The sequence below is a fragment of the Puma concolor genome, chromosome A2 (assembly GCF_028749965.1).
Source record: "Puma concolor isolate L17-30 chromosome A2, mPumCon1.1.hap2, whole genome shotgun sequence".
Lineage (NCBI taxonomy): Eukaryota > Metazoa > Chordata > Mammalia > Carnivora > Felidae > Puma > Puma concolor.
In genome coordinates this window covers 5536019-5549402 of record NC_141668.1, presented here as the reverse complement: position 1 = coordinate 5549402, position 13384 = coordinate 5536019, and the positions used below count along the sequence as shown (strand labels likewise).

Genomic DNA, 13384 nt, shown 5'->3' with positions numbered 1-13384 from the left:
TAGGCGGGTTAGGCTAGAATAGCCGTGAGCCACAGACAGCCTACTCCCTTTGTCTACGGTGAGGCTAGGAACACCGATAACAGTAGGCTGATTGGTAAGATAGAGAGGTGGCTTGTATAAAAATACAGGCCTGCCACATGGCAAGTGGTCCATCAGTGTTAGCCAAATCTGACGACAACCCTGCCATCCCAGGTGGTATCTTACAATCGATGATATTGATCAGTCATAGCTACTATGAATGAAACTACCCATCGAGCAGTGTCTGAATTTCGAGGAGGAATCTCTCTGGGGTGTTTGATTACATAATATGCTGTAGACAAGAATGGGGCCAGGTGATCACAGCCTCAAGGCCCCGACCCGGTGGCTGTCGCATGGCCCATGCCACAAGGGGTGAAACCAAGAGGAAGGAACCCAGAGCTGCCTCTGTCCTCGCATGACCTTCCCTCAGTGTCTGCGCCCTTCTCTTCATAGAAGGGCGCCAGTCATCCTGGGTTAGGGGCCCGGCCTAATGGCCTCATCTTAACCGGGCTAATCACACACGCAAAGACCCTATTTCCAAATAAGGTCCCGTGCACAGGCACCAAGGAGTTAGGACTTCAGCAGATCTTTTGGGGGACACAATTCAACCCATGACCCTGTTCATCTCTGTATCCTGAGAACCACCCCATCGCCTGGAAAACAGACAGAAATGAATCGACTGGCTTCCCAGTGCCAGCTTTAACCCCACCTACCCGTAAATGTGATCCCCAGCCATCCCCCAGCCCTCCTCCTCTTTTAAGAGCAAGAAGTCGGTGTCCCATGGCCGGGTTGTGTCTTTTCTCCGGCTCCCCCATCCCCCCACCCTCCTCCCACCCCCGCTCCGCACAAAGGGAGGTCACCCCAGTGCCGTCCTGAGCTGGGCTCTGCAGCCGGCTGAGCCCTCTCCGCGCTCCCCCTCCGCAGCAAGGGGACAGCGATGCAGGGCTTCCCACAGCCTTGGCCTCATGGAAAAAAAGGCTGGACCCCTGGGGCCACCGAGAGCAAATCGGTCTCTGTTGCACACTGTCCAGCAACCTCACTGCCAGGTCAGAGTACATCAAAACAGAGGCCCTGGCAGAAACCCCAAAGCCTGGATGATATCTGATTGGTCTGTGACAAGCCCCTGAGCCGGCAGAGAAGGGCTTCCTGTCAACAGGAAGGAAAAGAATGGAGACCAAATTATTTTCAAAGTAGGCAGTGGAAGAACGAGGTAGTGAGGTTGGGATTAACCATGTCGCCGTGGGCCAGGCCAGCTGTCCCCTGGAGGCCAAGCCGGGCCCGGGAAGAGCCGACCCCTTCCTCTGTTCCAGCTGCATATGCTGTGCAGTGGGGTCTCTAAGGATCCCCATGGGTAAGCCTCAGGGACACGGCTTGACCGTCACAAGGCTCCTCTGCCCCGTTAGAGGAAGATCACAGTCAGTTCACCAAGCAAATTAAGGACTCGGTCTCAGCTCTTGACGGCCCTGCGCCTCATGGGCCTTGATTTGCCCTAGATTTTAAAAGACCTTGACGACAACTTGACCTCTGGTTTGGCATCATGGGGTTTCAAGACGGTTTGGGCCACCGTCTTGAAAGAGGCAGGAGACAAGTGGTGTTTTCGCGTGCCATCATAGTCACTGTTCTGGGTCAAAGGGAGCGTGGTTGGAGGGGAATGGGGAAACAGAGCTGGATTCTAACCCAGCTCTGTAGGGACGGCTGCCCTGTTTAGTAACCAGGGTTGCCCCCATAAAAGTAAAATGGTGCCCAGAAACAGAACATCGTTGGCAGCGAGCTGAACAAATCAAAAAGGAAAAATGGGAAAAGTAAAAGAAAACAGTCAGGGAAACAGCCTCATGGAAAAGCACATGTATTTGTCTGAATGGTTTGAGAAGATACAAACCGATTTAGAAGCTATGGGATGGGGGCGCCTGGGTGGCTCAGTCGGTCGAGCGTCCGACTTCGGCTCAGGTCATGATCTCACGGTTCGTGGGTTTGAGCCCTGTGTCAGGGTCTGTGCCGACAGCTTGGAGCCTAGAGCCTGCTTCAATTTCTTTTTTTTTTTTTTTTTAATTTTTTTTTTTTTCAACGTTTATTTATTTTTGGGACAGAGAGAGACAGAGCATGAACGGGGGAGGGGCAGAGAGAGAGGGAGACACAGAATCGGAAACAGGCTCCAGGCTCTGAGCCATCAGCCCAGAGCCCGACGCGGGGCTCGAACTCACGGACCGCGAGATCGTGACCTGGCTGAAGTCGGACGCTTAACCGACTGCGCCACCCAGGCGCCCCAAGCCTGCTTCAATTTCTGTCTCCCTCTCTCTCTGCCCCTCCCCCTCTTGCACTCTGTTTCTCTCTCTCTCTCTCTCTCTCAAAAATAAACATTAAAGGGGCGCCTGGGTGGCTCAGTCGGTGGAGCCTCTGACTTCGGCTCAGGTCACGATCTCGCGGTTTGTGAGTTCGAGCCCCGCTTCGGGGTCTGTGCCGACAGCTCAGAGCCTGGAGCCTGCTTCAGATTCCGTGTCTCCCTCTCTCTCTCTCTGTGCCCCTCCCCCACTCATGCTCTGTCTGTCTCTGTCTCTCTCTGTCTCAGAAATAAACATTTAAAAAATTTAAAAAAAAACATTAAAAAAAAATTAGAAGTTATGGGATGAGGTCTGAGCGGGTGAGAAGGTAAGGGCCAAGTGCTTCCGTGCTCCTTCAGTCCATCTGGGGGTTAGGAACCTCAGAAGTCCTACCTCTGGCTGGACGTTAGCAGTAGAATATAGCTCTGCTGGGTTTCACCCCAGGAGGAGGCCAGCTCAAAGCAAGCAGGGCGGGGGAGATACTTGCAAAGCAACGAAAACCCTAACATGTGGGAAGACGGGATACTGAGCATTCGAGCCATGTTGGGTGGCTGCTTCTGTCTTTGCTACCTGAGTACTAGAGATGTCCGCTTGCTGAAATCATGTTCCATGACGTCCATAGTTGCAGAGGTCATCAGAGCCTGGTTTGCTCAAGGGTCTCGAACCCCTCCACAGATGGGGTACTAGGACCCAGCGAGCACCGGGCAGCAGAGTCTGGGCTCTCACATTCCATTTCCACCTGTCATCCAACCTTGGGATGGGGGGGGGAGGGGGGGTGTGCTTGTTCTCAGTGGGGCCACCTGTGAAGTGGGGTGGGGGGATGAGATAAGGGTGTATCCCGGCCCGAGGGCACACCCCAGGGCACGGAACGGTGACTCAGCAAATCCCTTAGTTTTGTGCGTGCTCTGCTTATATCGCTAAGGGAGCTGGTCCCTGGAGATGTGTGCACAAGCCACAGGGCAGAGTGTGCCTTCCTGGCATTCAGCCAACGTGCCATGCCCATGCTTCAGGAAGCCCACTCCCCAGTCAGCCACACTCAACATCCTGCAAGCTGAGGAGGGGTACCCCGCCCTCATTTATAAACCCCGGAGCCACAGGACAGTTCTGGAGACTCCATCGCTGGGGAGCTTCGCCTGAAGCTTGAGTGTCCTGATATCATACTCTGGGCCCTAGGAGAGCCTACGCTCAGGGCGTCCAAGATGCACCAGAGGGCAGAATCAAGAAACATTCCATTGTGCCCTGACAGGCTGGCCCGCACTGGGCTACCCTGGCTGGGGGTGGATGTGGGCTTCCATATTTATTTGGGAGCCAGAAGTATCTTACCATTGTTCAAGAGTCAGTAGCCAAGGACATCTCTTCCCAATGACAACTGGAAAAGTATACATGACAGATATGAAGATGAATGGATGGATGTATAGCTGATAGATAGATAGATAGATAGATAGATAGATAGATAGATAGATAGACAGACAAGCAGATACATAAGTAGATGGATGGGTGGATGAACAGATGGATGAATGGATACCTAAACAGATAGACAGGTAGAAAGAATAACTCACAGGGGTAGAAGAAACAGATCAGTACTAACACTGGGGAAGTTGAAAAACAATTATTTTAATATTTACACCACTGTAAGCATAAGACTCACCTGGAGAACTTACCAGAAACACGGAACCATGGTCCCACTCCTCAGAGATTCTGACTCAGTAGGTCTGGGCTGTTACTCAGGATTTTATGTAGTAAACAAACAATGGGTGCTTGCACTTAAGCTGGTCCAGGAACCACAGAAAACCCTGCCTGAAAGCCCTACTCAACAAATCTTGTTCAAGGGGTACAAACTGACCAAGGCCAAGGCCAAGAACAAAAGCGACACCCTCCCTGTACTGCGTGGCGTCCCTTGCCTTTCACTGAGGCTCAGGCTGCGGTATTTCAGTGATGTGACAGGTAGCCAGCACTCTAGGCCCTCGGTCCTCCATGCCCCGGGGGGCGGGGGTGGGCAGAAGGGCGCCTCTGGTCCCGCCTGCGTCCAGCCCATGCCCCACCCCCCTTCTGGGGTCCCTGAACAGAGTGGAAGTGGTTGGATGGAGGTTATTGGTCACATGCAAGTCACAGGCGCATCCCCCGTGCAGAAGGTGCTGGGCCTCAAGCAGTGTCAGGCTTCCCTCCACGGGCAAAGCCATCACGAGTGACCGGCCTCCCCGAGCCAAGTGCTGTGTTCACAACCTTCTGCGACCAGCCAGCTACTCTTGGCTCTAGTTTTAGTGTGTCTCCAGCAACCGTGAAGGATTTCTGGAGCACCTCTCCCAGGAGGCCCGGGGACCCATGCCTTCCATTGGCGGTAAATACCGGGCCACTGCCTGGAGCCTGAGCTCCTGCAGGCCTGCCTCGGTGTCCCCTCAGGCTCCTGCAGAGTCCTCCTCTCCGAAGCCCTTCCCTCCCCCATGGCCTCCTGCTCTATCACTGGCTTCTAAACAGTTCCAAAGACCCACAGGATGCCGGTCCACAGTTATCAATTTAAAAAGGTCTGGCACATATGAATTTCAGCATTAATAGAGAAGCTGCTTCTTCCGGTACCAAAAAAAAAAAAAAAAGAATATACCTTCTCCAGACAACAGTTTCTCTGGCAAAGTTCTGGCAGAATGCCACACACGGCTAGGCTTCCAAGGAGTTACTTTCCAAAACCATTCCCACCACCTTCATCATTACTCCTGCTTTACACTGGGGAGGAAGGTTGAGGGAAGAGAACCAGGGCGAGGCGCCAACCCACCACGATTCTAAACATGGCGCCCATCTCGTTCCTTGACAGGCCCCGGGCAACCCCCAGAGGAGTCCGAACTCCCGCCTTACTTCCTCCCCTCTCTCCCACCGTCCCCTTTGCCAGAAAGGGGTGAGCCCGGCCACCTAAGGAAGGGACTAAAACCAAGCCAGGCTTCATCCTCCATCAGGCCCAAGGGCCATTCTCCCTTCATCGCGTTCAGTTCATCAGTCACTATAGTTCGTGATTCCAGGTCTCTGTTACCTGCTATAACCCATAGGCCCTAGGGCAACCTCGGAAATGGATCCCCCATTTTGGTGTCTCAGGGCACAGCAGGTGCTCTTGGTAGCAAGGAGGGTAAAGATGGTAAGATAATCAGAGCCTGGGAGGGAGGTTCACCGTGACTGCAACACCCCGACACCCTAGGTCATGGTTCTGTTTATGCACCAGATACGGGGGGAAAGACTGGGGCTAATCACGTCCAAAAGGGACTCAATCCAATTCAGTGCAGAGACAAGCTGTGTGGACACACTGGGGACCTCACGAGGGCTCTTTCCTGAGAGTGCACTGGACCAGTGAGAGCTGCCCGGAAAGATACAGGACACCCAAGCTGGGATTTCAGACAACGATGGATGATATTTTCAGCACAAGTTCATCCCAAATGGCGCAGGGGACATTCACGTACTAAAAAGTTATTCCTTGTTTATCCAAAATTTTTATTTGCTAAATCTGGCAAGCTTACTTCAGGGCCCTCCTTGATGGGGCCTCACTCCATTTCTGATTCCCACACGCTTTCTTCCATGAGAAGGGGCCCTTTGCTGTACCCGGAAGCCATCATCCAACCCCCAACTCATGGAGGTGCTCCAGCTGGTTCGCTGGTGGGAGTAATCCAGGCTTCTCACACGTGGCTCTGTCCTGCCTACCACCTCTGGGTCTGATGTCTCTCGGAACACGTCAGTACGCTGTCCCCTCCCCCTCTCTCCCCTCTGAAAGCAGTGGCTGCCAGCACCGGTCATCGGATGCCCTTGGGTCATGTGCCAGCATCTGTCTGAATGCCATATTTCCCCAACTAGAGTATGACTCTCACCAACCCGGTGCAGCGGTCAACAGACAATTACTAGATGGTCAACGAGAAGAAGCTCGCCCCCGCTGGTCCCACCAGCAAATACAAGCCCTATAAGGAAGGAGACAGAGACCCTCTCTTTCACCCCTGATCTCGCCATCAACCAGAGCACCCAACACCGCATCTGGAACCGTCCTCACCAGTCCGCCTCGGTACAATATGGCCTGACACTGGGCAGTGTCATTTTCTTCTCTCTAGGTCTCTCTTTTTAAAACCAGTTGGCCTGATGCAGATGTGACAACCATACATTCATTCCACACTATTTACGTTCGCAAGAGCTTTCCCGTGAATTGTTTTATTTCAACGTCGCTATAAGGCGGGAGTGTACGCACACACGGAAGGGGGGGGGGGCTTTGTTCAAGAAACACTTAAGGAAAGTGCCTAACGGGGGTTCGCAGGGGGGACGTGAGAGGCCAGCAGGCCCTCCCCAGCCCTGCCGGAGGCAGTCCTCAGAGGTTGGGACTCACCTCGCACTCCCACCCGGTGCCCAGAACCGGTCATCCCCCGAGAGAGAGAACTAAACGTCCCCAGGGAGAGAACCAACATTCTTCACGGAGCCCACGGCTCTGTGTGTCTGTTGGTGCCTGTGTGCGTGCGTGCGTCCGTCCGTGTATCTGGATAAACATTTACTTGGCTGGTGGAGGTCAGGGGCGTGACCCAGTTGGGGGGTTCTCTCGAGTGCCCGTACGCCCCACCACCTGACTTCCCGATGGGGACGCTGGGGAAGGCCGCGGCTCCCCTGGGTAGCCAAAACCCAGGGTGGGCGCACGCCCCCTCCCGGCGCTCCCTCCAGTTGCACAGAGTCGAGCCGCAGACCGATCGAAGTCGCCAAAGTCCGGGCGGGGCTGCCGGCGTGGCCGGGGCTGAAGTTCGTGGCAGCTCCGCACGCGTTAGGGAGTCCCGAACCCCCAAATGCCCGAAATGTGCTCCCGGGGACAGGCAAAAGGAATGGCTGCAGAGGAAACCCCCCCACGGCGCCCCAGGCCCAGGCACACCCCGAGGGGAACTGGGAAGGGGGAAGGTCCGTTTCGGGGCGCAGCTACACAGCCACACACATCCCCCCCCCCCGCCTCCCGCGCGCTGTCCCCGCCCACTGCCCCGCCCCTCCGGCCCCGGGAGCCGCGCGCGGCTCCACCTCCCCGGAGCGCAGTCCACACCGTCCTTTTTCAACAAAACAACACTACGCGCCGCCCCCCAGCACCCGCACCAGGCGGGATCCGGGGCTACGCCCAGCCCGCCACCGGCCGCCCCGCGCGCCCCCTCCCGCGCCCCCGCTGACGGTCGCCGAGAGAGATGGAGCCCGGGATCGGCGGCCCAGCTCGACCCCGCGCCGCCACCCATCCCCGGGCGGCCCAAAGTGACAGGAGGGGCACGCACGGCGCGCGCGGGGCGTCCCGCGTTAACCGCTTCGGCGCCGGGGTAGACGACCGGGCGAGGGCGGGGAGCCGGGCACCGCGCTGCTGGCACTCACCGGGATGTGCACTCGCAGCGAACGCCTCTTCTGGCTGGGATTTTTTTTGCCGCTGCTCTCGCCGGGGCTGGAAACATCTTTCTTCTTCTTGGTGTCCATGGCCGAGCTTCCCATAACTTTAACCAGAAGTTAATTCCGGGTAACTCGTTCCTGCAATTCGGTCCTCTCCTTCCTCGCCCGGCCCCCGCCGTCGGCCTCGAGCCGCGCGCTCTTGATGATTAGCCTTCCACCCCGGAGACACCGCGTGGGGACTTCCGCGGGGAGGGAAGGTGGCGCAGGTACCTGGGGCCGCCGCCACCGGGGAGGATGGCGGTCGGCGTGTGCGCTGAGTTCACGTGTCCTCTTCCTCCTTACGGGCTCATCGATGCAAAATCAAAGCCAAAGCCTGTCCTGGTTCTTGGTCTCTCTCCGGGTTACGCGTGGCAGAGGTCTCCCTCTGGGTGACAAAGTTTTCTTCCTTTTGCAAAGCGAAGCAACATCGTCCACCCTGTCAGCTCCTCCCACAGGTTCCCAGAGGTGATCTGAAAGGCAGGTGTAGGGAAAGACGGTACTTTGGAAAACAACCCTCCCGTGCCTGCGCCGAAGCGGACAATCTGGCGAGAGTGGGACAGTGTGTGTGTAAATATAATCCTGGGCCGCAAAATGAACCAGCCCCGAGCCTGGAACTCGGCCCGTCCCCCTTCTGGGCGAGATGGGGCGGAGGGGAGGGAGGAGGAGGCGCAAACGCGAACGCCCCGGCAATTGGGCTCCCCGCTCGGCTGCGCGCCGAAGTTCGGGCGGCGGCTCGGCTGGCGCGGCCCTGCCAGCCGGAGGGCGCGCCCGCTGCGTCCCACCGCCGCGCCGCGTCCCGGGGACAGGGAGCCGGCGGCGAGGGGCGGCGCGGCCCGGCGGGCTGGGCGAGCGCGGGGCGGTGGAAGGCCGCGTGCACTGAACAGGAAGTGCACGGCGCACGCCGCTCGCCCGCTCCCCGTGCCGCCCCCGGGTCGCCGCACGTTGTCGCCTGCCCGGCGGGCGGGGTCTCCCGGCCGCGGCGGCGCGGGACCGGCCTGGAGCTGATTTGCGCAGCATCTCGTGCCCCCGGGGTCTGGCTCCTGGCCCGAGCCCCCTGCGACGCCGCCGCGCCCTGCCGGGCCACCCCGCAGCGGCGGAAGCCGGGGCTTGCGGCGGGACGCGCACTGACCCGCACTTGCTTCCGGGAAAACCGCGGCCCCGGGCCCCTCCCCACCCGGCGTGCGGACCCGCAGGCGCCCGGAGAGCGGTCGGGGTTACCGGGGAGCGGGGTTCACACCCCACCCCACCCTCCTGACACCCGGCTTTTCTCGGGTGCGCCGAGGGGTGCGCAGTGGGGCGGCGGTAAGTGCGGGCGCAGGAGCCGCAGCCCCGCGCCGCCCCAAACGCGGACTTGCTGGGACTGCGGAAATCAACGGGGGCGGAAATCGCGGGCGAGGCTTCCACGTGCCCCTGCGTTGCCACCGTAGCACGGCCAGTAGCGGAGGGCCGGGGGCGTCTGTGGTGGCGTCCCCCTTCCGAGGGCCCCAGGATGGCGCGACCTCGGCCCCCGGCCGCAAGAGGGGTGAATGCTGGGTAGGGAGCCGCCTCCTTTCTGGCTCTAGGTTCTGAGGACGAAGTGACTCCCAAAGTCACTCCAGCGCCTTGAATGCTGACGTCAGCTCCACCTCTCCCCGTAATGAGAAAATCAGGGTTACCCAGAGGAAGAAGGTGAGGACGCAGCCTCAACTCCTGTCCGGATGCGGATGCGGAGATTCGCCGAGTGCCCCCTCCCCCCACTCAGAGGAGGAGGAATTAGCCCGCTTCAGGGACCCCCTTAGGTGGCGCTTCCCACCCAGTCAGAAGCCCCGTGTTTCAGCCATCTTTCCTATTTTCCTTCCGATCCACGTTCCATCATCTGGTCTAAAATCCCCTGCAGTCTGGGGGGTTCCTTGGTTCATGGGTTTTTTTTTTTTTTAATCCTCCTTCTCTTTCTCCCCTGCTCTCCAGTGTAGAACGAAGCCAGACTGGAAAATCCTAGAGCACGCCTTGCTTGACCGAAGGTTAAGCGTTCTGGAGCCCACTAGTCTGGGTTCAAAAATCCGGTGGCCATCCCGGCCCCACAGGTGTGGAATTTCAGGCTTTGACCTTTTTCTGACTGGTTGGTGGGGGAGACCTAAGACCACATCATTCCCCTAAACGCCTGGTTAGTTGAAAAGGAAGAGGGGGCTTTACCTTTGCGACCAAGGGAGCCCACCCTTACCCACTCAAAATTACTCCCCAGCTGTCACTTAAATTTCACCCCTTTTGCTTAAAGGTTTAATCCCTGTCGCGGTAATAATTTGCCAGGCCGTGCAAGTCACTCCATTTGATGAGAACTGATTTTGGGAGGAAAGATGGACGGGTGGGCAGGGGCGAGTAGACAGGCAAGAGAAGTCGAGAAGAGCCACCAGGAAGGGATTCAGAACCAGGAAGGGATTCAGAACCAGGAAGCCACTGCGCAACGCTTTGCCTGGGCCCTGTCCCTGGTGATGGGAAGTGGTTAGCAGTTGTTTTAATAGGTACTTGGGTCAGTTGATCCGTGTACCTATGCCCAGTCATTCATTAATAAAATTGATTTGTTCTCTGAGTTTATTTTGTTGGAGTGCAGACTTTAGTGCCCGGGAACCGAAAATTAAAATGTTTTACCATGTTGCTGGCATTTTAAGAGCCTTTTGTGGTTGTTAGTATTTCTGAAACCTGGGGGTTTCTTACGGACGGTGCCAGAGGAAGCTTCCCATTGTTTTTCCTTCCGATAGGATATGATAAATTGATCATATGTCTTCCAATCAGTGCAGTCTTAAGATTGAATTTTTCTGAGGGGGCGCCTGGGTAGCTCAGTCAGTTAAGCGTCTCACTTCCACTCAGGTCACAAGCTCACGGTGTGTGGGTTCGGGCCCCACATCGGGCTCCGTGCTATCCTGCTTCGGGTCCTCTGTCCCCCTTTCTCACTGCCGCTCCCCTGCTCATTCTCTCTTCTCTCTCTCAAAAATAAATAAGCCTTAAAAATGGAATTTTTCGGGGCGCCTGGGTGGCGCAGTCGGTTAAGCGTCCGACTTCAGCCAGGTCACGATCTCGCGGTCCGTGAGTTCGAGCCCCGCGTCAGGCTCTGGGCTGATGGCTCAGAGCCTGGAGCCTGTTTCCGATTCTGTGTCTCCCTCTCTCTCTGCCCCTCCCCTGTTCATGCTCTGTCTCTCTCTGTCCCAAAAATAAATAAAAAAACGTTGAAAAAAAAATTAAAAAAAAAAAATGGAATTTTTCTGAATGTTTCGCTTTGGGGTGCCTTCCGAAACCCCATCCTGTGGCTTGCCAAGCAGCAGTGTCGAGGAAACCCTTCCCACTGACTGTTGCTGAACGCGCAGATCTATGACTTCCTTTGCAAAAATAATGCAATAAAATCTATGCTGAACAGAATATACAAAATGTTAAAACGTTTTTTTAAGTGTGTTTATTTTGAGAGAGAGAAGGAGAAAGCACGACTGGGGGAGGGACAGGGAGGGAGAGAGAATCCCAAGCAGGCCCCACACTGACAGTGCAGAGCCCTGCCCGGGGCTCGAACCCACGAACCCCAAGATCATGACCTGAGCTGAAGTTGAACCCTTAACCAACTGAGCCACCCACGCTCAAAATTTTAAATGAAGACAAGCATTACTGATTTTGCCTTTTGCCTGTCTCTAGTATTGCCCAGGTCAGCACTTTTACAGATCCTCTTTATGAAAAATTCTGACTTTCTTTTGGTATAAAGTTTATCTACATATAAGTTTATATATATAAATATATAACAAGTCTATATGCATAATAATCATGCACTTTTACTGACCCTGTCTTTATGAAAACTTCTGATTTTTTTTGGTATAAAATGTATCTACATATAAGTTTATATATATATATAACAAGTCTATATGTATAATAATCTTATGCACTTTTACTGACCCTATCTTTATGAAAAATTCTGATTTTTTTGGTATAAAGTGTATCTACATATAAGTTTATATATATATATAACAAGTCTATATGTATAATAATCTTATGCACTTTTACTGACCCTGTCTTTATGAAAAGTTCGGACTTTTTTTGGTATGAAGTGTACCTACATATAAGTTTATATATATAAATAAATGTATAAATATATCATATATATATATAACAAGTCTGTACGTATAATAATCTTACATATTAGGTTGATATGTAATCTATATAAAGTTCGTATATAAAATATAAAGTTTACATACCTAAGTTCATACACAATAAGTTTATAACATACTACATATAGTATATGTAATATATATACACATATATTCCTTTACACCAAGAGTAAAGCAGAGGCTCTTGGGTCACCGAATATCTGTGTGATTCTCTACATTTTCCAGTGCTCTGGCAGTTAGGATAGGATGAAATTAATTCTGGCCAATGAAATGGGAGTAGATTTAGTGGGAATTATTTCCGGGTCAAGAGGTGAGGAGTTGGTATTCTCCCTCAGCTTTCTTTTCCTCTGCTGCTCTGATCTTAGAGACCATGTGTTCCGGGTGGTGCACAGTAAGAAAGGGGAGGACAGCTTGTGTCAGACTTGATTGATGTGGGTCAGGCCACTGAGTTTGATAATTAGTTGTTACCGCAGCATCACCTTGCCTATAAAAAAATAACCTCATTGAAACATTACTTATGGTGATAACTGAGTTTTTTGGCACTCCCTTGAATTTTAACCCAGGGCAGAGACTGCATTTGCCTCCCTCTGGTGAGGCCCTGACCTTCTGATGGATGGAAGGGTGAGAAACGGAGGCCGACCAGGACTGAGGGGTGCGGGGGGACCCACCTTGCGGGCTCCAGGGGCATGACTCGAGTGCTGTCCCAGCACTGCCGCTGGTCTACTATTGGCACCGTGAGCACGTCACTTCCTCCCCGATCTGCGAGAGAATCTTTGGAAGATTGCTAAGGCCCCTTTAACGGACTCTTGTATTTTGTCTTGATTGTATATTTTGTACATCTTTGTTGATTTTATTGCCTCGGTCATCGCTTTTTTATTTAACTTTTCGGAAGTATCATTGCCCGGTGAATTGAAAATTAAAGACGGGGGGCGCCTGGGTGGCTCAGTCCGTTGAGCGTCCAGCTTGGGCTCCGGTAATGATCTCGCGGTTACAGGGTTCGAGCTCCGCACTGGGCTCCAAGCTCACAGTGTGGAGCCTGCTTGGGAGTCTCTCTCTCTCTCTCTCTCTCTCTCTCTCTCTCTCCCCCTCCCTCGCTCGCACTTTCTCTCTCTTAAAATAAACTTAGCAAAATAATTTTTAAAAATTAAAAACAAGTAAACAAAAAGACCTCTGGTCCTTCCCCGCAGATGGTTCAGGACAGTGCTTCTCAGAGAACAGGAGCTTATTGGAGATGTTTCCATTGGGGGCATCATCTGTCCAGGCTGATAATAATGAGAGGTGCTGAAGCTACTATGTGCCCGTGCTGGGGCGTCTTATACGTTTTAGTACATCTACGGGAGGAGATGTTATTAACCCCATTTCCCACCACACATGATGGCTGTACCACAATTTTTTCTATGAAAATCCCCTAGGAGAACCCTCAGAGACATCTTACGGAGGAGGGAAACTGAGACCAGCTGTCGGAGCGGGCTTTGATATCCATTTAACTTCTGTCCATTGATTTTAATTTGCAGGGCCCTCTGGAAA

General features: G+C 54.1%; 1 protein-coding gene across 2 annotated transcripts in view; it reads right to left on the bottom strand.

Moving 5' to 3' along the window:
- The window catches only part of PRKAG2 (protein kinase AMP-activated non-catalytic subunit gamma 2), a 258651-nt gene extending 250622 nt beyond the window's left edge, over positions 1-8029 (bottom strand). For both annotated transcript variants that reach the window (XM_086685881.1, XM_086685892.1), the window contains exon 1: positions 7686-8029. In XM_086685881.1, coding sequence (XP_086542007.1) covers positions 7686-7799 — 114 coding nt within the window. In that variant the 5' untranslated portion in view covers positions 7800-8029. The remainder of the gene's footprint in view (positions 1-7685) is intronic.
- Positions 8030-13384: the final 5355 nt, after the last annotated feature.